The 25,869-nt window shown below is 44.5% G+C and overlaps 1 protein-coding gene across 1 annotated transcript in view; it reads left to right on the top strand.

Annotated features, from left to right (window-relative positions):
* Positions 1–4,642: 4,642 nt before the first annotated feature.
* The window catches only part of LOC6593090 (matrix metalloproteinase-2), a 75,888-nt gene continuing 54,661 nt past the window's right edge, over positions 4,643–25,869 (top strand). Inside the window, exons 1-3 of the mRNA XM_026985455.1 lie at positions 4,643–5,969; positions 21,482–21,583; positions 21,734–21,936. Of these exons, the coding sequence (XP_026841256.1) occupies positions 5,766–5,969; positions 21,482–21,583; positions 21,734–21,936 (509 nt within the window). The 5' untranslated portion in view covers positions 4,643–5,765. The remainder of the gene's footprint in view (positions 5,970–21,481; positions 21,584–21,733; positions 21,937–25,869) is intronic.

Genomic DNA, 25,869 nt, shown 5'->3' with positions numbered 1-25,869 from the left:
TATGGTAAATGGAGCAGCGATGCTGATTCGATGGGAATATACATTTCGTGCAACACTTGACATTTGTAATCTCATTTCCCATGCCACTCACACAACAGCCGAATTGTAATGCATACTGTATATACCCTTGCCCGTACTATCCGTACCCTTGCCGTCAGTTTGGCAGAAAGTTACGTGACACAATTAAATATTTTATGCCCTCTCTCTCTCTCAGGACGTTTATGGAAGGAGGCTGCCACTGAAGTGCAATTGGCAAGTGCCGTAAAGTTGCGCTGCAACTTGCAGGAAGACGGTTCCTGGTTCCTGGATGCTGCCTGCCTGCCTGCCTGCCTGGATGGATGGATGGCGCTGGGTGGCTTCTTATAATTAAATATTACACGCAATGCAGCTGAAGTATAGCCAAAGTTATGCCTCCTTCCCTTCGTCTTCGCCTTGGTCTTCTGCTGCTGCTGCTGCTGCGGCTTTTGGGGCGAAAGTTGCTCAAATTATGCACTTAATGAAACAAACAGGCAAAATGCGTGAGCAGGAACGTGGCACGTGGACGAACTGCCAAGACGTTTCAGTATCTCCTCTCCTCCCTGTTGGCTGGGAGTCTGTTCCGGACAGCATAATCAAAGTTTTGGGCTCAACCTTTGGCTGGAAACTAAATTTGATAATGAAAATTATTATGATCTTAAGCAGAATTTGTGGCTTAAGTGAAATTAAGTTACATTAAACCATAGCAAGAGTGTTAAAGTCTGCTTACGACTTTTGAACTGTTAGTTTATTAGTGGTTCGACTTCGACAGTAATGCTGCAATATCGTATACATATATAGGTCTCATAGGAAAAACCTTCACATTCACAACAGCCTCGGACCCCTGACAGGATATACAATTTTAGACTCTGAAGACTTCTAGAGAGCCCTATGACTCCTTCAATTCTTTGGATTTAAGATAAACTGAACTTGGATTGCTATATGGAAATTTCATTAACGTAATACCCGCTTTTCTTTATGGTATATTGCGGCCAGTGCAGCAGAGATACGTATTTGCATGATCCACTTTCATGTAGTTTGTTGAATGTGGTTCTTTGTTGTTGGGGACTGGCCAGTGGCTTCTGCGTATTGTGATGAACCACTACCAGCAGCAGATACTTGGGTAAAAAATTCTCTGATTTTTGTATGTGCGTCAGCGTTTTGGATGATGATCAGCCACTAACCCAAAGGCTGTTGACTCATGGGGAATGGGGAACGAACCGCCGCGCGAGCGCTGGGGAAAGCACCCAGCCATAGAGCCGCTCTGCTTTCCGCTTCTCTCAGGTGAGAAAGATCGCGAAATGTGTGCGAGCAGAGGAGCTATAAATTTCCAAACGAATTTCGAAAGTGTCGAGGCGTGAGATTATCTTGAGTGGTCGTCAAACTGAACACACAGCTAATGGCAAGGGCATTGGTGGTACAATCTGTTGTATTCCAAGGAAGAGCATTGAAAATTCGTCCAAGAATCGGGGGGATGGCAGTCTTTTGTCTTCGGGCAACCTGTTTGGCTAATATCCAAAATATGCTACCATACAGACATTTCTGGCAATTTCTCATGCAAATCGGATATGGAATTTTAATTTGCTTTAAATTAATGGTTTGTTTTCCTTTGAAATGTATTGCATTCAATAAATTGTCACTCGGCCGTGATACACTTTCCGTGCGATAACGAGCCGAATTTGATTAATTAACATGTTGAGCGGAAAATCGGAATCAGAATCAGCCAAGGAAAGCCTCTCTCTCTGACATGGACAGGGACACACGGCAAGGCAAGGCAAGGCAAGGCAAGGCGAGTGCAATGCACGATGCATCGGAGCAGATGGACATGGGAGCAATTGTTGTGACAGAGTGCATTAAATGCATATTTTAATTAATTACTCGGATACTCGGAAAGACGGCGCCGCATCAGGCACAGTGGGACAAATCACATGTTCAAACAAGACACTTTCGGATGCACTGGGGATCACTTTGAATTGGAAAGGGAATGGAAGGTCAATTGGTTTGGCATTTCCTGTCCAGAACCATCTCTATGCCCTCTATATAGCAACATGCTCGTCCATATTTGTGTGCAATCATGAATTTCGGCTATAAAGAAGGCGAACGTGTGCGTCATGCGAGAAAGTCTCTGTCTTTTGTATAACAGAATTAGTAATTGCTTTGATTTCCTGCCTGTTGTCTGTCTGTCACCGGGGGAACGTGTTCGATTTTGCGCACTTGGAAAACGGTAGTATGTTAATCGCGTGTACCACCCCATTCGGTGGAGTATGTACATGCTACCACTTCCATTTTAGATCGGGCGGGCTGAGCATACTTTTCAATTGAGTCATAAACACAATTTTGCTTGCACAACGGACTCCATCCGCAGGAACATCGAAAACACACAACGTTTCGCCATATCGGTCAGACGTCCGTGCCACCCACCCACACAGAAAGGCCGCCAGGCAGCCAGGCAGACAGCCGGACTGGCTGTCAGAAGATGCATATGCCCCGGAGGCATTACCATACGACACATTGCCATAAATGATATATGTCACGAACTGAAGAATCGAGGCCTGTTCGGGGTTGGCGAGGCCCGGTCTGTAACTGTAAGATAGGGGTACAAATATATAGTTATATATGTGTACACAAATATATATTTATCTGTTTTGTGTGCACTTGTCGAGAAATGCAATAAACAAGATATCCGCCCCACTGAGTCATTGACTCCGAAAGTTACTAACCTTCCACTTATAATGCTGCGGCGCCTATCCCGTATCTGCATGCCACTTCGCCAGGCAGGAAATGGTACGATAGCCAGTACGATCCTGACCCTGGCAGCCAAAGACCAACAGTTCTGGGACAGTTCTGATGCATCGGGTGTATCGATTTCCGGCTAAAGTTGCGCAACGCACCGTCCATTGAGTAATAATTTGGGAGGTGACTGATCTGATAATACACTGATAACATAGTACTCGTAGTGAGCACGGCTACGTATGTACAAATGTATTTCCCAGGGCTCGACCATGTGTCACTTATTTATTTTGGTTCTCATTTTGTGGGTCAACTGCAGAGCGAGCTACACATACGTAAAATCCGTTTTGCATTCAATTTCGTGTTCAATTAGCGCTTGAACCCAAGACCTCCGTCTACAGAACTACAGAAATTGCCGGCAAACAGTTTCGGATACTTCTCTGAAGAGACAGTGCGTTTCAGAGGCATAGATCTGATCTAAAATGATGTTTAGATTGTGGTGTTTATCGCTAGATATATCATTAAAGACATCTGATTCAAAGACATCTTCTTAAGGGTTTCACAGAACTAAGTTCCGATATGGAACGCACTGTACACAAATGGGACTATACATGCATACATTTATGATCGAATCATCAATACATTGAAGTTCGAGTAGATCAACGTGTATCTCTTCTAGATTGGCTATGATTAAGTGATAACAAATTGAATTTAAATGGGCATTGATCATGATCATCAAATTTTAAACATATAGAAATATATGTACATATCCATATGCAGACGCTTACGGAGGTTATATTGATCGAATATTTATGAATTATTTATTGGGTTTCCCCAAACGATTGGATTGTGGTGTGAGTAAGTAGTACGAAATACGTATACGACGATGAGTCGACAATTAACAGGTTTGTCGTTTCATTCATAAATCTAACTGCTACACGGTACATCTGAAAAAAATCATTCATCATTTTGAATTCCCGGCAAGTTAATACTCAACAAATGGTAATCATATTTGAAGATCCACTGGATATTATAGGAGAATATTTTCGAGCTGACAAAGTTGATATCTTGAGAGTTACAATGTAACTTTTTCCTCAGTGCATACGATTTTCGATTACCTACGCCTTGTGGTGCGAGAGAGATAGATAGACAACTGCCTTTCCAGTCAACTGGAATCCTCTTTTGGCGTTCGCTTGCAGACTTCTTTTTGGGCATTATCTCATATGTACATCGCCACACGCTTTATTCGGCCATTCAAAGAACTGTCAAATCAATCATTATTATTATTATTATCCATTACTAACCCGCAGCAGCAGGGCGATCAAAATTGGCCATCATCTGCTTTGTGCTTCGGGCTCCGGGCTCCCGGCTCCGGGCTCTGTTCATTGTGCAATCCACAAGTGGCGCCAGGTCTTAGCATAAACGTGTTAAGACTCGCACCGCTACGGACTTCCAAGTGGGTTTGAAAATCACCCAGGGCGTGTTAAATTGAGGTGAGGAGTTCCTCCAGATAGTCTCTTATTTGAGTTCAGTGCAGGCAGAGAAACAGATCACACGCAGAGCGAGAGCGGGAAGTCCACACCTGGTACACTTACACCCACATCGATGCAATCTCTCCCAGCGAGAGAGAGAGTAAGAGAGAGAGAGAGTCACAACAGTTGCACTAAGAGTTCTGTCTTATCCTTAGTTAATCAGCGCATTACAGCATGCTCTCTGGTCTGTGGTCTGTGGTCTCTGATCTCCAGCGCTCTCTCTTTCTCTCTTGCCGACTCTGTCTCTCCGCTCGATTAATTGAGAAAGAGTGGGGGCCGTCAGGCAGGCAGCCGAACCAGCGGCGTTGTTTCCAGTCAAGAGTCACAGTCACTCTTTCCCGACGGTTTGCGCGGAGCGGTACCCGCCGCACTGTAACGCGAAATAAATAATTTAAACGCGATTTTGATATACATAAGAATTACATTAAATGCAGGGCAGGAATAATAAACCCATACCGAAACACGAATAAAGACGCATCGAAAGAGAGGCGTATGTTGTCGTTGTTCTCGCTGCAGTGAGTGCCGCCGCCTACTTATCGTCTTTTGTGAGGGAAACAAAAGCCATCCGTCAACGTGTGCGTGTGTTGTGCGTGTGTGAGAGCGAGTGGGTTTCGGATCGGCACTGGAATCCGCATCGGGATCGGATCGGAACGGAACGGAACGGGGCTGGCTAAGAACAACAAAGGCTTCCTCCTCCTTTGTAAATGCGTCGCGTGCCAAATTAGTTGTGTTGTTGTTGTTTTTGTGGCAATAGAAAGGAGGAATGGAATAGCATAAGCTAATGTGTATTTAATAGTGCGTCGTCTCGTGTGTATTTTCAAAGTTTAAATTTAATCCATTATTCCAACACATACAAGGCTCCCCACCACGCGACGCCACACCAGCCACCAGTAACACTCCTAATAGTGCGGCCACCACCAAGGCACCCCCGGTTCTCCTTCCACGCTGCCCCCTTCCAGCGGCACGCATTGTGTGCGTCATATGTAAAAGAGGAGCGGGAGTTAAGGACAGAGAAGCAGAGAGAGCTGAGGAACGAGACGAGCTCCAGGAACGGAACAAAAGGAAAGAACAGCTGGAGAGGAGCAAACAGAACACTCGCGGGTCCAAGACGCAGAACTTGGCCACAACAAACCCGAAAGAGGAAGAAACACGAAACAAAACAAAGCATACCCCCTCCACCACTGTGTCTGCGACTGCCACTGCGCTTAGTTTCTGCTTCCGTTGTTGCTTCTGCAGCTGTTTCTGCCACTGGCGCCGGTGCCACTGCGCGTGTGTCAACCCTCGCGGTCGCGTCCAAACGAAAAATTAACAAACAAAAAAGTGGCAAAAGTTCAATTTCCAATTACGAATCGTTAGTCCAACACCGAAACTAATTCCAGTCCGAAAAAAGGGCTCCGAAAAGCGAGTGAATCTCATATTTAGTGAAGTAAAGTGAAACGTTTTTCTTTCAACAAAATAAAAGAGATAACAAAACAAAACGACAAAGAAATGTGTTCCACATGTGTCGGTGGCCTGCTGCTGCTGGCTCTCTTTGTTGCACAGACAAATGCCATCCAGGATCTGCCGCACGAGCATCATAAGCATGTAGGAGAGAAGCAGCAGAAGCAGCATCACCCGCCCACCGCAGACCACATGGAGTTGCAGAGCGGGCGGGCCGGCAAGCCGAAGAGCGTCATTTCCGAGGATCTTATGGTGAGTGTGGGCAGTGGACCTCAAGTGGATTGTGTTTCCTGTACGAGTACGGAGGGGATCCAGTCCAAACTTAAGAACTTGTTCCACTTCCCATAGAGCGTTCTCTTTCGGATAAAAACCCATTTTAACGAAACCAATCAATTGGTGTATGAATGATGAGTGGCTGTAATAACATTTGACACAATTCCCAATCAATGCAAAAACATTCAATATTTATTCCGAATGTGGAAAACTTAATAAAAATCAACCATTGTCGGGGCTGCAATCGCCGCAGTGCAGTGACATAAATAATTGACGATTATGGATCTGCATGGAAAATAAACTAAAATTAAATTCCCCAACTCAAGAGAGAGAGAGAGAGCGAAAGAGAGAGAGCGAAAGAGAGGGAGAGAAGTGCCTGCAGCCGGAGGTCAGGAGAAACAACAGCAGCCACACAACAGCTGAGAATACAATCAACATGCAACAGCGAGCAGGCAAATGCTCATTGCTGCTGCAGTTGCAGTTGCTGTTGCAGTGGCAGTGGCACATCCAGTGGCAGTTGCAGTTGCACTGGCAGACATTCATTCATTCCGCGCTCTCCCTCGTGTCCGTATACGGAATGTACATATGCATATTCCGAGCAGAGCGGTGGCACACCATCAAGATAAGGCGAATCCAAAGGCGGCGGACGCCGTGCCCCCACCGACTGCTTCTGCTTCTGCCTCAGCGGCCTCTCATAGGCCTGACCCCAAAATCCCAAAATGGTCTATACATGCCACGTACAGTGCGTGTCGGAATTGTAAGGCGCCCAACAATGTTTTACAAATTATTCGTTGTGGCTATTTTTCGGTATTTAATCCAAAAAAAATACCAATTTGCTGCTGGTTGTGCTGACCGTTTACTTATGGGAATTTTGTACAGCAAATGCACATCTTTCGCTGTAGGACCAGTGGTACTTCACCACTGTAACGCACTGTCCGCTGTGTGTGCACTCATTTGGTACAAGAAATGAGGGCCAGACCCCCTATCCGATCCAGCCCCTACCGTCCGATCCCCAGTCTGGTGGCGAGTGTGTGGAGGCCCCCATCCCCAAGCACAATGCACGCTTATTGTTTCGGCGGGGCCTGCATCCCAGTGGCCCTCGATGCACGAGCATGTGGCTCCACGATAGGACATTTGCTTGAGCTCTTGTGTGTGGATAGAGTTAATGAGCGCGGGCGCCTTTTTAATCAAAATAACAAAATATGAGCAATTTATTCTTGGATTTTCCTTCCTTTCTTTCTTTCGCTCGCCCGTTCGTTCCTGCCTGCCTGCCTGCCACATTTTGTGTGTGGTGTGCCAAGGAGTCGCCGGGGCAAGTTCTTAAAGGCGCGCCAGGACGTTGAACTCCTCGCCGATGAGTCAGCAGCGGGGGCACCAGACAGAGGCCTGGGCGGACAGGATGTGGAACTACTGTTTACGTATTCGAGGCAGTCGGTTCGAAAGTTGGCATTTATTAAAGTGCGAAAATGGTAATTGGAAGGCAGAGAATAAAAAGATGTAAAGAAAGCGGGAGAAATGCTAGGGAGAGCTCGACCTCCTCCGTCTGGTGCCCGCATATTGTTTATTTAGTAAGGACATCGAAGCCAATGGATGGATGTCCCAGCCGCCGCTTCAATGTGCAAACATATGTGGCATATAAAGAGGGGTATATGCAGCACACACACATACATACATACCGGGTATATGCAGCGTCATATATGGAGCATTGTATGGAGGAGGCGTATGTATAGAGAGAGCGAAAAAAGAGAGTGAAACTGAGAACACGACGTCTGGCGGCTATGTGTCGCCGTCGCCAGCTAGGCGCTGCCGTATGCGTCGTAGCCTCTCGGTTCAATAAACGCACCAATACACACACACACACACACACTGCCAACGAATTGTCCGCATACACTCACGCACTGGCAGTCGCAGTGACAGTCACAGTCGCTGTCGCTGTCGCGCTTATGAGTGGCGTGTAATCAAATGAAATGATGAAAACGAGTGGCAAAAGACAAGAGGGCCGGGGCGCGTAAGACGTTGCGGGGTGCAGCAGGGTCACGGCATTGCTGAATGCCCCAGCGGAAGTTGTCCGGAAAATACTGTACTAGAAAGTGAAGTTATCTCTCTCTCTCTCTCTCTGCCCACACGAGTCGACCATAAAATACACATTTGCATATCCACACGCACTTCAGTTCTATATGTATGTATGTATGTATGTATGTCTTGCTGCCACTGACACTGAGACACTGCCACAAGACAGCGGAGGGGCAGGGGGGGAGCCCTAACAAACTGTTGCAAATTTGCTTTCAAGTTTTCGCAAAATTCTAATTGGCAAAACTCATGGAAATGGAAATGGAAATGGGAATGGAAATGGAGCAGGAAACTCCACAAGGAAGTCGTCTTGTCATCAACAGACTCTTGTGGACAGCCAAACTTTTATATTTTGTATTTTGTACTTATGCATACATCAATTATTGTTGATTGCTGTATGCGTGGGAGGATCTCCGACAGATCTCAGATGGAATGGAATCGGTTGAACAGGTGGATGCTATTCCTCTTTCAGAGAACTTTCGATGATTGAAGCTTTTAATAAGGAATTCTTTGGTCTTTTCATTGGAAAACAAAGCATTTATATTTTCGAGTATATATATTTTTTCTGTTTAAAAAAGATTCAAAATCTTGAAATTATTTATTCCAACACTGCACCGTGTTTGCATTCTTATCAATGCTCATAAAATTCTGTTGAATGTAATCTTTGTGGAAGTGTGAAATGTATTCTTTAATGTTGATATTTTTATAGAGAGATTATCAAAAAGTTCTTTGAATTTAAGAGACATCTCGGAGAGGAGTGTGCCTGCCGATCAATCCCAATCCCGTTCCCATTTACCCAAAAAAGGAAAACCATAAACAGTATTGAAATTATTCGTAAACATTCTCCGCATTACTCATATTTAATGGCTCCATTGTCAGGGGGCCTACAAAAGTGTCAGAATCGACGGCAGTTCCTCAGTTCCTCCATAATTCCCTCACATCCCTCCTCCTCCTCCTCCTCCTCCGCCTCCGCCTCCGCCTCCTTCTCTTTGGGAATGCAATTAATGCAGTTGATGCCGCATTCGAGTGAAATTTCGTTGATTGTTTTATGGCTTCCTGGTAGGCGGAGCCAGGCAGAAGTTCCAATTCGATCGGTTTTATGGGCAGCACTCAAAAACACAATTCGAAAGAGCATGCCTCTTAAATAGGGCTCATGCGACAGTTCTTGGAGCGCCAGTTGAATGCACCAGGCGGACAGTCATAAAGTGGGAAGAGAGAGAGAGACTCCAGAAAGAGATCTGATCGTGTAGTTATTCGTATAAATGTCAACTCCATATGCCATAATCAGAGACAGGAAAAGAGTGGCAGCTCCCCGAGACTTGGAACAGATTAAATGTGCTGTTATTAATTAACTCGAAATGCTGCTGATTCACTGTTGCAACAGAGACTGGGGCTGCGACAGGGGCAGCAGTACGGGTGTAAGGCATTAATAAATTGAGTAGCACATTAACGTGATTATCAATTACAATAAAAGATATTTCCGTTGGGAGAGTGCTGACTGTTTGCTTTCGAATAAATTAGCATTATTTTAAGGCACAAGTAATTTGTCTGTCAGTCAGCCAGAGGTGTACAAATAATGACAATCTGTTTATCTGTTTATCCCAGTGACAAATGCCGCTTGACACACAACTGTGTGTGTGTGCCACATGCGTTAATGAGACTCGGATTCGATTGGAGAGCAGGAAATCCCAAAACCCCCCTAGCTACCAATTTGTGACTAATAATTTAATACGATTTGGCTTTTGTTTAACATTTAGCATATGATTAACATAATTATTAATAAAATTAACAATATCCTTGACTCATCTTTCGTGGTATTTCTACTCAGGCAAACAATTTGATTTTTTTGGCAAGAAACATAAATAAATATTCATAGGATTATACATAATTTTGTATAATCTTATTTATATTCTCTAGGAAATTATGCTCTTCTTATTTTTTGTTATAAAACTCCAATTTAATGTCCATTATTCGGACATCCCTTTTCCTAATTAGAGCATTTTACAAAAGGGTAAACCACTTTTCAACAACAACTTTAATCAAAGGACCTTTCTGGTCAGCCATGCAACAGGATGCATGCTTTTACCTGTCGTCAGAAGAGTTTTTTATTTTTTGTATTTTAATTTTTATTTAATTTCGCTTTCCATACAAAACAAGCGACGATGTGGCAGTGGTGGCACAGGTGGCACAGGTGGCACAGGTGGGCGAAGCGTTAGATACCCTTGCAGATGCCATCGCTTAGCCATATGGCGACTATATTTGGATTGTGATTCAGAGTGTTTTTCGTGCCAGAGCTATGACAATAATCAGAATACCCTTCTTTCCCCAGGCTCCCTGGAAAGTGTATGGATAAAGTGGAGTTTTATTTTCTATTTATTTTTTTAATTGTGTCACGTAGGCAACTGCATTCGGCCATAGAAAAATCCTGCATCCTTTTTAGCGGCAGCTGCAGTGGCAGCAAAATGAAAAACCAGCCAGTAGTCGTACCTGGAATTGTGTGTGCCGCTGTGCCGCTGCTGTTGCCACGCATTGAAATTCAAAGAGCGGAAATATTTTCGAGCCGAGCACAAGAACAAATAATTCCCAATTTGCATTGGCCAAAAGAGTGCGCGGAATGCACAAAAACCCCGCCGCGAATACCAATGAATAGTGCCGCAAAAAGCAGGTAAAAACCAGATGAAATCGAGACGGCTATTATCCTGTAAGTGGCAGAGAGATGGAGAGATTTCCCTAGATTTGTGGCGGTCAGCACGTTCCCTGTGTGACGTGTATACCCCTCGGGCACGTGGTATCTCCATGGAAACGTGCTGGTTTCATCTAAACCAGCAAATCGAAGTAAATAGGAAGTATTGTCGTTTGTTTATGTACACGATTCATATTCTTAATTAAAAGCTGATAACAGCAGCAGCAGAGAAAACACTCAACGGACAGCCCCAGATAAGCCCCCAGCAAAATCCCAGACAGGCTCGCGTTCTCATTATCATTATTGGTGCTTGTTGTATTTATAGTATATTTCATTAATTTTTTTTATATGCCATTGATTGATTTTTAATGTCATTGTGGCAGCAAAAAAAGAAAGGGGGACAGGAGAGGAATCGTGGAGTGGCATCGTCTGGGCAACCCACGCAGCGTATGATTGATGCATTTATGCTGATTTTCCTCTCTCTCTGTATTCTCTCTTCTCGCTGTTTTATGCACTTTCGGTATCCCCATCATTATGGTGTCGCGTACTCAAATATGAGACATTTGTTGTGCATGCAACATTTTGACAGTCTGCACACGGGAACTGGAGACAGAGACGGCAACTGAGACTGGGTCTGCATGCACATTAGCCCTCTCTTGCTCTCTTCCTGTATGTCCCGCCGTACGCCAGCGCCAGCGCCCACGCGGATACGCGGACAGCAATCTCAGTCATCACGAATGCGAATGCGAATACACTCGTGGTTGCACAATTTCTTGGGCCACGAATGACAATGATTCATGCCAGCAAGGGCCAAGAGAGGTGGCAGCACCTGATGATGCTATCTATGTATCTGCTTAGGTGAAGTCCCTGGCAAATTTGTGGGGAACAAACTTATGAAAATCTAAGAAAGAAAAGAGGAAAATGGCAATACAGATATGTTTAAAGGAAGGAATCCAAGAATCAATCAAATTATAAACCCTTTTCTCTCTCTCGCTGCCGCATATAATATGATGTGGTACTAGGATATCGATAGGATCTACTACCATATGTACATATGGTATATGGTAGTGAGAATCATATCTTTCGAATGCAACAACGAATGTGATTTTCCCGTTAATATTTCTAACTCTCTCTTCGCAAATATTTGTCGATAGATTTATCAAAGAATAGAGTGTTCTTTAAGTAACAATACAGACTGTACTGTACGTATGTATGTATGTACGTGTGGCATACAACATATCATTCATGAAGTGACTGCTGACAAAAAAAAAAGAAAGAAAAAAGAAATAATGCATTATCGGAATTGCACAATCGGTTACTGTTATTCTCTGTGTGTGTGTGTGTGTGCTTGTGGAAAGTTTTCCGCTTTATCTGTGGCAAGCGGCAAGCGGCACTTCACTTGGGAAGTGCAACCAAGAAAAGGATGGATAGGGGAGGGGCGAGAATGGGACAGCCGGACGTCCAGCCATTAGCAGAAATAGATTCACACCCACACCCACACACACACACACACACACACACACACACACACACACACACACACACTCACACTCACACGCTGACACTCTTGTATGCAGATTTTCGTTCGCCTTGGCTTTCGGCTAACGGTTTTAAATGGTTCCGCGCGAGCCAGGGGAGTGGGAGGGAGAGAGAAAATGAATAAAAGTGCAATAAATCCGAGAGAATTTCGAACAAAACAAATACGAAGCAGAGAGCCGAGTGGCACCGACCAGCCGATACCCAGCACTCACAGGGTGCTCTGTTATTCGATCATTCCATTATCTATAAAAATATACAAATATGTATTCCAGTCTCCTGGATTCCTGTGGTTTCCTTCTGTTGCATGCGGCTTCCCTCGGCGGACATACCCCACGGGGCATTGCAGGGCATAAAAACGTCCGGTGGAAGTGCATAAATAAATGTACAGCTTCTAGATTCAAGATTCTAGGGAGAGGGAGTGGGAGTAGGGGAGGGAGGGAGAACAATTTGTTGGATATATTCTAAGGTCTCGCGTAATGTGAAAAAGGGCGACTGCCGCCGCGGCTGCTGCACAAAAGAATTATAAACAAAAACAAAATATAAAAAGCAATTGGATTTGACCCAGATTCATTGCCTTCGTTCCATTTTTCCCCTCCGGTTTTTCCTCTGTTTTCGGGTTGTGTTTTTTTCAGCTTTCTGTTTTCTGTGTTTTGTATTAATTATCACATTTTCGTGCTTCGACGCGCGCTTTTGATTGCAGCAGAAGGCAGCAGAAAACAACAGAAACAAAAACAAATATGTATATAAAAACCATTCTGCTTCGATTTATTTATTTTCGGGGAGTATGTGGCAGCTAACGGCAGTTTGTTGAGCCCCCCCCCCCCAGCAGCAGCAGGGGCCCGTCAGAGAGAGAGAAAAAGGGAGAGGAAATGAAAAATCTTTGACATTTTGGCAAGAATCTGAGTTGATTTTAATGATGCCACATGATGCAGCAGCAGCAGGAGGCAGACCTTTTCCAGCGAAATGTTGATGTCGATTCTTGCAATGTGTTGCAACAGCCACAAACAATGACAACAGCAACAGCAACAGCAACAACAACGATGACAACGCCTTTTTTGGGACACATTTGTGCAGCAGCGTGCCGCAGCGAGCAGCAAGTTTCCTTTTAAGCGTGTATGCTGCCTGTGCCATCAATTATGCTATGCGGCGGCATGTTGCCCCAAACGAGAGTCAGCCGCAGCTTCAGCTTCAAGCCCAAAGATGGCATCTATGTAGGTGCATGTATCTGTGTGCTGCGTGTTGCCGTCACTCAAAAGATCCAGCAACGCCTTTCGGCTTCAGGCCTCGCCGTACCTGTTTCTGGCAGACCAACATCTCCTGACTCACACCAACATTCCTGTGCCCCCCTCTCTATCTCTCTATCTCTCATTCTCTCGGAAGCTGCGGTTCAAAGTGCACAAATATTGACCAACTCATTTGGCCATTTAGCGGGAATTTTGCCACTTGGCCACTTTGCTACACTCATCCCACGATTGAAGCACAATTTCATCGAAAGACTAGCCACAGAAACGAAACCAAAACGAAGCCGAAACGGGTTTTTAGCCACAAGAACGCAAAAACAAAAACAATAATTGGAATCTACTACATAATCTACTACTAGTAGCAGCAGGAGAGTGGTATCCCAAGGAGAGTGGAGCTGGTAGATCGTTAGATACCATAACCAGAGCTATAACAGTGGCAGCAGCAGCACAGAGCAGGTTATTTCTTTATTCAAAGTTATTAAGAGGAAAAATGTGAATTTCATTGGATTGTAAATCGTTTAAATATCTACAAAAAATACCTTTAGTTTACCTTGACAAAAACCCGCTGGAGAATCTTTCTGTCGCCCCCTTCCACCCTCTGGATGGAGCCACAAGGGCATAAAATAGATGAGAATATGGCTTAATCAATTGAATTATTAAGCGAATTTATGCCTTGAGCGGCAAAGAAGTGGCTTGCTGGGTTGCTGCTGCTGCTGCTGCTGCAAATGGTCTTAATGTCGAAAGTTAAGCCAAAGCACCTTCTACACTGATTTCCTGATTGCAGCAAGACACAGCCCAGAGAGACAGAGAACCAGATCGGGTGAGAGCGGTTTCTGTTTGTGGCATATGGTCTACGTTGCAGGGGCACTTGCATCTGTCCGCACTTCTGATTTCTGTTTGTTTAACTGTCGCCTCGCGACCCGTCAAGTCATTGAACGCATTGAACGAGTGCAGATCGTTAAATATTGTATATATGCATTGTAAATAATGATTTATTTGTTTATTGCAAAATGCGGAATGCCCCCGCGGGAGTTAATCAACGGCTGAGCCTCCCAGGGGGGGACCTTGGACCGAGGTCTCATCGGGTGGATCACAATGCTCCTCCTGAGTTTTCATTCAGACTGTAATCACTGAAAGTGTGGTGTGTTCTCTGCTGCCTTAACAGGGTCCTATTCGCAGGCTTGTCTGCACGAGCACAGTCCGTGTTTTCCATTTACCCCGTTTTCCACAGTCAATATATATTTTTCCCATTTCTGCCACTGACGCAAATTGTTCGAAGAGAACCCATTGATTGTCTGGTGGGTGGACTGATTGAAAGACGGAGGCGTGTAGGGGTCATGGGGCATGGGGCGTGCGGCATGCGGCAGGATGACTAGTTGCTTTCGCTGTGAGACAAAGTAAATGCGTCAACCTGGGCCGCGTGTTCCCTAGTCCCCAGTATCTCATCACTTTCCCATAAAAAACCGTTCGAACCTCCCTTCCGGTGGGGTCCCGCGATACTGCAATTTACGTTCGTTCTGCGGTCTAATTAAAGTGCAACGAAAGACGGGGAACTTGTGGCAGTGTCAGCGTCAGTGCCACGGACCGAACGTTGCGTGTTGCGAAGCGGTCCGGAGGTCCATCCGATGGCCCAGGGCCGCCGCCTTTCTTTGGCTTCGCTGGTCTCTGTTTCTGTTCCTTATCCCACATTAATCAATGTTGATTTCAATTAATTTAACCATCTCTTCCATCTCTTCACTCGCCTGTCACTCCCCCTGCTGTGTGCCCGTGTGCCCCGTCTTTTATTAAATGTTCGCCGATTGAGGGCGGGACCTGTCCTCCTCAGAAACATTCAGTTTGTTGTCCAACGCGACGCGAGAGACCTTTTTATTGCAAAATTTCTAGTCTATAAATTTTTACTGCCACCAGATGTGTGTGTGTGTGTGTGTGTGTGTGCGGGAGTGGCACGTGTTTCCTCAAGTATTTCAAGAACTTTATGAGACAGCCACAGGAAATGCATGGAAATGGTAATCGAAATGGAAATGCTCTGGGTTCGAAATACTCCAAATTGAATTACGGAGGAAAAAGTCCATCAAGAGGATGTCCAGTAGACTGGACTTTCTGTGAGGATATCTGCTAATGTTTACCTTTTACCAGGAAGCACCGCAGCCCGCAAAGGTCACGAAAAGGTCCCATTTCCTGTGCTTTTGCATTGCATATTTTGGCATTTTACGTTGTACTTTTTTGTACTCGATTTCTAATCGCCGCCTCAATGCAATTTATTTTCCATTCGAATTTTGTCCATTTTCTGGCCCTACAGGTGTTTGCCCCGTTTCCTGTTAATTCTCGAAGAATTTTGTGGCTTTTGTGACCTTGGGCAGGCACCCTTTCCACCAAGTTTTGCAATAACTGACCTTGGATTAGTGTTTTCCTTAGCAGTTTGAATTAGAAATACATTTACACATTAATTTCCTTGAAACTTTCCCTCTACTTTCCCCTGCAGTTGCAGTTGCAGTTGTTGACGTGTTTGTGCCATCAATTACTCTTGAGGCAGGCGCATACGGAGGAGTACCTGTTGTTGGGCGAGGCATTCAGGCATTCAGGCAGGAGTACCCATCAAGGTCCCATATCCTCTCAACTTGGCCCCAATTTTATGCTCTTTGTGGTTTGCTTTACATCCTGCTGCCGCATGCTGCCTGCTGCCTGCTGCATTTGGGATGGCGAGTGTTTTTCCTTTTTGCGCATTTGCCCAGAATTTGTTGCCACTTCTCTGTGTGCCACATGTGGAAACGAAATTGTGTGTGTGCGGCTTAGATGGATGCCCTCGTTGGTTGCAGTTGCTTGTCATTTTTATAGGTTTGTTTGCCGAACCCCAGGAGGACATTTGCCCGGTGGTCGGGTCGGTCGGTCGGTCCTTCGGTCCTTCGGTCGCCTTCATTTTTATTAGCCCTCTGCCGCATGTGGAGCAGAGAATTATGGCTGGGAGATAAACCAATTTGATTTGTTTGTGCGGGTCCTAAACTCTTGATTAACTGAGGATTTTCCAATACCTTAGGGTGAGTCCACCAGTTTTAGTAATTAACTAAGGATTCCTTGCAAGGGGACTATCAGGACCTTGGGAATGGAAAAATACTGAAAGAAAGGGATCAATTTATGAAGGTGTCAGAGCAACGAATGGCAAATCCATAAAGTGGTACACCCAGAGAAAAAATAAATGTAATATTTAATATTTTAATATTTACACTAGGAAAAATGTTTGATCATTTATATTTCACATTTAAATTAAATATATTTTTTACAAATTTAAAATTTTATATTTATTTTAAAGCTTTTCTGAGACATACTTAAATCAAAGCAAAAGAAAATCGACGAATATTTAGCTTAAATCTGTTTGTGTTTCTTTTTCTCTGAGTGTATTACCTGTAAGGAGGGTATCTACAGCTCTGAGGCTTGTCTTGTCTTTGTTTTCCCTTTTATGTGGCATGCCCCACCTACCTGCTTAATTGTGATTATAATCCAATAAAATAATAGACATATCGCCCTTGTTTATCGTTCAATTTACTTTCACACTTTCACCGAAGGCCGAGAACTTTTGCCTAGTGCCACAGAAAAAACTTAACGAAATTAAGCCCAAAAAACAATTAGCGAAAGAGTGTGTGGCAGGGGGGTAGAGGTGGGGTCTCAGAGTGGCCGATAAAAGCAATAAACAATATATACTTTCCCCAAGCCCCGTAGCCCGTAACCCGTAACCCGTAACCCCTTTCGCGTCGGGCGGCACTCGCACTTGTCTCAATTGTTTCTCCTGTTATTGGTTTCTGTTATTATATTTTGATAAGATGATTTTGTTTACACGACAAATACTCACGTAGCCATGTTTTACTGTTATTGTTTTTCATACCCCATCCCCAGCACCAATCCCGCCTCGGAGCTGCACTCTCCGCTCTGTTTGCGAAACATTTTCCATTTTTTTGTCCAGTTTTTTTCCCAGCTTTTCTATTTTTCTATTAGTCGGAATCATGGCTTGGCCACGTACGACAACTGGGCTGTGGCTGTGACTTGGACTGGGACTGGGACTGTGTTCCCCCGCACTTCTTTCGGATTTTCAAACACGTAGCTTTGGCCAACAGCGTTTCCCATTAAAAACGCAAAGGCCAATGCATAAATGATTGCCACTGGCCCTGGCCACCACCCAGGTGGAAAGCAGGGGCGATGGGGATGGGCGATGGGGACCTGTGCAATTCATTCACTCATTCGAAGCACTCGACGCACTCATCCAGCCATTCATTCATTCACTCATTCATAACTTTGAATTGTAGTTTATTCGTGGTCGTAAAATGTTTGGCCCATCATCGTGATCATCAGGCGGCTGGGGCACACCTTGCCTAAGAGATATATTTATAGTCGGCAGAGTCTTCGATTAGCCAAATTGCCAATACACTGAGCGAAAAATATGAATAAAGTACAGAAGAACCCCAAGCACCCTGGGAGAAATATTGCAATATTTGAATATCTTTGAATGCATTATATGCTAATTTCGTTCAGTGTACAAGTGGAGTGCCTTTTGCCAATCGTCGGTTCTCTTCCATTCATTAAGAAACTTTATGCGTCGCTCTTTCTCTCTGCGACAGACAGACACTCGGCTTCCGCTATATGCCACATTATACATCGTGCGTTTACCCTGCCCCTGCCCCTGCCCCTCATCGATTTGGTTTTTGCATTTCAACACACATATCTTTTAATTGATATTGTTTTCGTGTAGCTAAAAGGGAGAGAGAGAGAGAGAGAGACCCCACAAGGCAGTATTGGAACCCATGCTGATCCATGGCCGGGGGCATACGGCATGGCTCTGCCGGGGGCACGTTATATGAATTTCAATTTGTTGCTTGCGGTGTGTTGGGGGATTTCTTACGTTTTACTTTGCGTTACGTAGAGACTCTTCTGCTGCTGCTGCTGCTGCTGACGCACTCCCAGCAACGTGACAGCCCATAAGGGAGTGGGTTATAACTTTTTGCTTGTCTGTGACGCACATTTGCCACTGCAATCTGTGCCACATACGTACCCTGATCCCGTACTTCTGTGGCTCTGTACCTGTGGGATACGTCTGCACTGGACTCGGTGTCAGGTTTATTTCCATTGATGCCCCTTCCTCTTCTGCTGTTGCTTCCATGCTGTGAGGGTTACATCGTCAAAGCGAGTAATGGTTTAGTAAAATAACAAATAAAATGCAAAACGCAAAGCGCAAAGCGCAAAGCGCACCAAGAAGCACTGCAAAGGTTGCCACTGGCCCCAAGGACTAACAACGGAAACGGCTACAGCAACGGCAACAACAATGGCCATCAAATAAAAAAATAAAAAAAACTGTTTGTACATTTTGTACATCGATGTTGAAAGAAAGTCACTTGATAAGCTTCATTTCCAGCGCAGAAGATGTCCTGGTGCTGGGCGTTGAGTGTTACGCTTAAGCGTTATACAACGCTTGAGTCGCCCACAAAACCCACCCACCCACACAAAAGAGCTAACAAAATGAAGTGAATTCAATTGCATCGCGTCCTGGAACGAACCCAAGGCTGTGCTCGCTCTCAGTGCTTCAGTGTTTAACCGTTTCTTGGAACAATCGTAAAGAGTAAAAAACTGTAAACTGTAAGCAGCAACGTGCACTCTTTTCGGATATACTTTTGCCCAGTACAACATCACACGTCGTTCTTCTCTTTCTCTCTCACCAAACACGGCGCCAAAGCGCTCTCAGTTGTGCGGTATAATTTCATCATGAGTAGAGCTTTCAAGTGTGGCTTTTGCCGAAGCTATAGCTTCGATCGACATGATCGGCTGTGTGTCGCGGAGCTTGGCTGCTGGCTGCTGGCAGCGCTTATCGACAGCGGACAGCGGGCAGAGAACTGTTGGCAGCGCTCTCGCAGCATCGCGGATAGGCTTCCAGATCCCGACTATTACAGCACCTTCGGGGAGAGGCCTTCGGGTGGGTCCACCACCGCAGAGAAATCTCTCCGGCCACCTTGTATAATTTGATTATGAGCGCAGCAAAAGCTCTCATACGACTCCATTAAGCTCTCTTTGCTCTTCAACAAAGACACGAAGGGAAAGAGAAAATAAGCAAAAGATAACTGATCCCGTTAGATGCGAGCACTGTAATATGCTTATCTCCCTCTTACCACAGCATTCTTCCATTCTGGCGTTTTGAATATTTGAATAGAAAATAGGTAACCAAAATCGAAAGTCAAGTTTTAAGGATATTTTCCAAAATCTTTCATCTTCTTTCATATAAAAGTTAATGAAATTGCCTGTCAATTGGTTAAATTAGTTAACTTTCAATCAATTTAGAAAGTTATATCGGTATGGAAATATTTTTGAATGTTTTTGTTATCAAGGTGGACCTTTTTGCGGAAGTTCCGATGTGCTTCTTGCATTATTTACCATCCGTTTCAACGCGGTTTTTCCACTAAAATAATTTCTATTTACGTTGGCCGAAAAACTTTTAACTTTCGAATGCCACACACGAGAACGAGCACGGGCACGGGCACGGGACGGAGCAGACAAGTTTTCAGCAGAGTCAAACGATGAAACCCAAAAGTGGATAAGCCATTCATCAGGTCGATAAATCTCAACTACATAATCGCCCCCCCACACATCACGTACTCGCTTACATATACATATAAGAATGGCACCCATTCATATTCCTGGGCTCTTCTCTGCCCGGAATATTGGCTAACGATTCTTTTCATGAAATTTGCAAATCGTTTGGTCGATTCAAAAGTTTGCTTTCTTCTGGGGAATCGACTGACAATAACAAGTAAGCCAAAAATCGAATATTTTGTCCATCATGGAGTCGGGAAAATGGCGTGAGTGTGAAAATTTTCTCATCTGTGCGGGGGAGAATTTGAAAAGTGGAAAATTAAATTTGCAGGTCACGTAATTTGCTGGTGTATGTGTCAAGTTGTTGTCCCCCGCCCCCCTGGCTCCCAGAGGGAAGGGGAGCCACTCGAGTACTGGAGGGAGGGCGGTAGGGGGTGTGTTTCGGCTGGTGAATAAATACAGAGTGTACGAGCCCGCACGCAATGGACAAAAATATGTAAATCGAGAGGCAGCGCACAACACATATGGCCAGGGAATCGAGTCGAATCGAGTGGAGTCGAGTTCTATTTGTGTTTTGTATTTTCTAGTGTCACAGTTTACAGTTATGCGACTGTGACCCAATACATATGCAGATAAACCATACATATGTGAGAGAGAATATAATCCCTCAAGGGATGGCCGAAGGTTTTTCTCGTTGAATTTATTGATTCGATAACAGCATAATTCTCAAAAGAGAAATCATAATAACAAAGACTACAAATCGTAGAGTTAGAAACTGGGTTTATAAAGGATTGGATTAAGCCCCATAGTACGATTGTAATCTCGTACCTCTAACCCTATTGCTGTCTCCTCACAGAAAAGGACCTCTCCCTCCCTTCCACTATTTCTGCGATCCGTTGATCGTGGGGTCGACTGCCAAGCCTCATACGGCGTATATTTAAAGTCCAACAGATAAGAAAGTGCCCCAGAAGGGCACTCGCCCACGCTCTGCCTCTGCCTCTGCCTCTGCCTCTTACTCTTTCCATCGGCATTTTCCTGTGGCATACTTTTTGGCTTATTAATGTTAAAGTTTTTTTGTTGCCGTTGTTGTTGTTGCTGCTGCTGTATCTGGCGTTGCTTTTATCATTAACTTTATGCAAAAAGTTTTTCTTCTCGTTTTTGGTAGGCGTTTTTCCATTGGCCGGGGGGGTATTTGTTTTTTTCCCCCTTCAGTACCATTTGCAAACGACAAACAGTTTGGCTCACAAAACCGGCCATATGGCCAGACATCTGCATTGTTGTTGCCGCTGAGACACTAGTGCTCGGTCTGCCTTTGGCACACTTCCCTAATGTATCTATCCATCTATCTAAGCATCTCCACCAACCTGTCCTATCCTCCGTTCTCCTTGCAGTACAATTACCTCATGCAGTTTGATTATCTGCCCAAGTCGGACCTGGAAACGGGAGCCCTGCGCACCGCGGAGCAGCTGGTAGATGCAGTACGGAGTCTCCAGGTATGTGCACACCCTCCCCTTGTCCATTATACGAGCAACATTACTGTGTTCTACTTGCCACTGCTGCCTGCCCGCCTGCCCGCCTACCTTCTACCTCTATCCAAACAATCGCACAACTTGTGTCTACTCCTGTGGCGACGGTGGCGGCAGTTTTTTGGCAACATTCCAGTTACGGGCGAAATCGACGAGGCTACGGCCAGGCTAATACAGCAGCCCCGCTGCGGTGTGGGCGACAAGAGGTACGCGTATAATTTCTCTCCCGACAATCTGGATCATGACAGTGGCATTAGTATACGTGTGCGGCGCTACGTTCTCCAGGGACCCAAATGGTCCAAAACGGATCTAACATGGAGGTGAGTCACAATCGTCTTTATACTACTTACAAACAAATGAAAAATCAGCCCAAAATTACTTTTTATACCCGATACTCAAAATGAGTATTGGGGTATATTAGATTTGTGGTAAAAGTGGATGTGTGTAACGTCCAGAAGGAATCGTTTCCGACCCCATAAAGTATATATATTCTTGATCAGCATCAATAGCCGAGTCGATTGAGCCATGTCTGTCTGTCCGTCTGTCCGTCCGTCCGTCTGTCCGTCTGTCCGTCTGTCCGTCTGTCCGTCCCCTTCAGCGCCTAATGCTCAAAGACTATAAGAGCTAGAGCAACGATGTTTTGGATCCAGACTTCTGTGATATGTCACTGCTCCAAAAATATTTCAAAACTTTGCCCCGCCCACTTCCGCCCCCACAAAGGGCGAAAATCTGTGGCATCCACAATTTTGACGATACGAGAAAACTAAAAACGCAGAATCGTAGAAGATGACTATATCTTCTAGAGTGCAAAATCTGAACCAGATCGTATAATTATTACAGCCAGAATCACGAAAACAATTTCACTCTTTCTCGCTCTGTCTCACTCTAACACACAGGTTTCATGGTCGGTTTTGCCAATTGCAAAATATGAGTTCAAGGATCTCAGAACCTATAAAAGCCAGAGCAACCAAATTTGGTATCCACACTCCTGTGATATCGGACCTTGACCGTTTCCTGTCCAAATTTCGCCACACCCCCTTCCGCCCCCGCAAAGGACGAAAATCTGAGGCAACCACAAATCTCAGAGACTATTAAGGCTAGAGTAACCAAATTTGGTACACACACTCCTTTAAGATGTCACTATAAAACGTATATCTCAGAATTTCGCCCCCCCCCCATCCGCCCCCACAAAGGACGAAAATCTGTTGCATCCACAATATTGCAGATTTGAGAAAACTAAAAACGCAGAATCATAGATAATAACCATATCTATCAGGTTGCTGAATCTGGATCAGATCAGATCATTTTCATAGCCAAAAGGAGCAAATCAATTTGCACTGGCTACGCAGCGCCCGACGTCACGCTCAGACTGATTTTCTGTCTCTCTCGCACGCACTCTTTGTCGTGTCGTTAAATATTAGCGGCGTCTGCCGGAGGAGAGCCATACTGACTTAGTATCGGGTATAACCGTAGAGTTGCGGTGTCCGCAGCAACTCACAACGTTCCCCCTCGTTAATTTGTGCTTAAATTATAATCCGATCCATAGATCCACCATTAATTTATTTCTTAAATTCGTTTAAATTTTAATAAATATTACAAAAACTCCCTTAATTTTAACCTTAACTTGAACAGAAAAACAGAAGAAATGTATGAATTTTCGCCTGATTAAATCGCGGCATTCATTATGAAAAACATCGTTCCTTTTGAGGGTTCTGCTGCACTCTCCAACGGGTATTTTCCCCTATTTTCGCTGCTTTCTCCCCCATGAATGTTCATTTCAATTAAACTGCATGCAGTTCATTAATTTTTCAGCATTCATTTAGATGCGAATTTATAATTTTACGGAACTCTGGCGACCGGAGAGAGAGCCTGGGGTTGTTTTCCCTGTTGTGAGGGCCCGCGCATACGCGCTTTCAATTAATTCAAAACTCAAACGTTGCGTAGCTTGTTAATTTTTATCACAGCCATTGCACTTTCCCAACCTTGTCTTCTTGTATTGCATAATTTGCTGTCTAAAGCGTGTTTTTATGTAAAACAATTCAGAGCTTTTCCTCAAATTCTCTCACATTCCACGCACAGTTGGTGGGTGCTTGGGTGTTTTTTTTCGTTGCCTGGTTCTTTCCTGCCATTGCGAAATTCCCTCTGAATTGTTAATGGCCTCGAGATGACCTGCTGTGTAGCGAAAAAGTTGGCTCCTAGCTGGAAATGTGCGACCGAGGTCCGACTCCGCCTCCGACTCCAACTCCGACTCCAACTCCGAGTCCGAGTCCGGCGGGGTCTGGAACCAAGCTGACGCTTTCATTAAACACTTTGCGCCAAATTGAATTTTATGATGAGCCAAAAACGATGTTGGGAGCATGAGGCATGAAGCATCTTCAGCTCCGTAGCTCCGCAGGTCCGCAGCTCTGATTGCAGCTGCCACTTTTTAGTGTTGTATTTGATTTTTGATGCGCAGCTGCATAATTGCGCCTGAAATATTAAGCCAGTGACCTTCCACTTTGCACTTTGATAATGAGTAGAAGTACCTCTGAAGCAGGGCAATCGATTCGGGTGTCTCTGTAATCACAGATACCCTGTATTCGTATAGAAATTATTTATGGTAAATCACGATGACAATTGCATATTTTTTCAGTCGGTTTTAGGAGTTATCAGTATTTTGTTGTATTTTTTTGTTCTTACAGTATTGTTTAAGTATTTAAAAATATTTTCCGTATAGTAGTTAAAGTAATTGTTTTTGTATTTTCAGTATTTACAGTAGTTTTTTTTTTGCTGTATTTACAGTTAACTTTTTTATTATTTTGTCAGAATATTTAAGTAATTTTTTCGGTTTTTTATTATTAAATCGAAGATTAAACATGAGAAATAGACGGAAAGTCTCTTAATTATGGTAGCAATCAAATTTCGTCTCAAACTCGTGAAATATTCTCTCGTTTGTTTTTCAAGGAAAATAAATTAATATTTTGGGGGGCTATTCAATCATCTTACAAAGGCGGAAAACATCCAAGATTCTAGGCTGGCATACCTCTGTATATACCCAATAAAGTCCGCGATTGTTGGGTATCAGAATAGCAGTAGCTGGAGAGAAAAGGAGCATCCTATGTATCCATCTGTAGCGGAGAAAAATCGGAAAGCGTTTCCTTCTATTTAGATGCTGTCCGTGCATATAGCTGCAGCCCATTATGAAATTTCCAATTAAATTTGCATAGCTCAAGGGGCACTGGCGGATTGTGTTGCATACTTTCGGGCGGCAGCGTAAAGCGCACGCTCTCCCGGAGATTACATATACGCCATGGTGGCACTTTAAGAGCAAAGCTCCATGCAGCGCCTGGCTATTTAATTATTTCTTGTATCGTCGTCTACCCTTAATTGGCTATTAAGTGGATGGCGACCGACAAGGAGCGGCGTGGAGGCACTGGAAGTACAATATTGTGACTAAATTAAAGCATTACGCATCGGGGTCCAGCCCCAAGGATCACAGCGGTGGGTGCTGGCATCAAATTGAGTTAACATCAAATATATATAGTATATCGATGAGGGTCGTTCGTGGACGTTATTGACCTGCTTTTGGGCTCCTAGCTGCATGTGTTCCCGTTAATTGCAGCGCCACAATCGTAGGGTGGGTACAGGGTGTGGTTTTGTCAGAACAAAATGGGGATTGTGCCTGCAAGTGTTTTTCCATTTCCGCTCAGCATGGAAATTCTCGTGGCGGAAGTCGATTTCTAGCAGTTTTTCGCTTTCCTCTAATACACACACCCGCACAAAGAGGGTGACAACATCCTGGCAACATAGTTTGCCACATTCCTTGAGACATTAACTGTGGAAATTGTCCAACGAGAACTCGGGACACAAATCAACTGACAGCATCAGCAGTGGCCGGCAGCAGTGGCAGCTGCAACAACGGAGCGCAACGGAAGTGACCGAAAAACTTGCACTTGACGCAAATATTTAAACCAAATTGGCAATTGTTGTACAGTGTCCGGGCAGCGGATGCCATTCCCCCGTAATGTGGCATTTACTTGGCTGCAAATGAAGTTGCCACAGCCCCCTCTCCCTTCCCCCATTCCCCCTACAACTGTTGCGTTTCAATGAGATGCAACTCCTTTCTACATTCTACTTTCCACTTTCCACTTTCCACTTGCTATCTTAATTAAGTCCTCTTAACCAGATTCAAAGCCCAAAAGGTTATTGCTTTTGGGAAAGAAGAAAATCAACATTTGCACCAGAGAATGGCTTTCTGGCTCGACTTCGACTTC

The sequence above is a fragment of the Drosophila persimilis genome, unplaced genomic scaffold, assembly GCF_003286085.1.
Source record: "Drosophila persimilis strain 14011-0111.01,24,50 unplaced genomic scaffold, DperRS2 tig00000002-arrow-pilon, whole genome shotgun sequence".
In the NCBI taxonomy this organism is placed as follows: Eukaryota; Metazoa; Arthropoda; class Insecta; order Diptera; family Drosophilidae; genus Drosophila; species Drosophila persimilis.
Note: the sequence above shows the minus strand (reverse complement) of the source record. Positions and strands in the feature narration are given on the sequence as shown.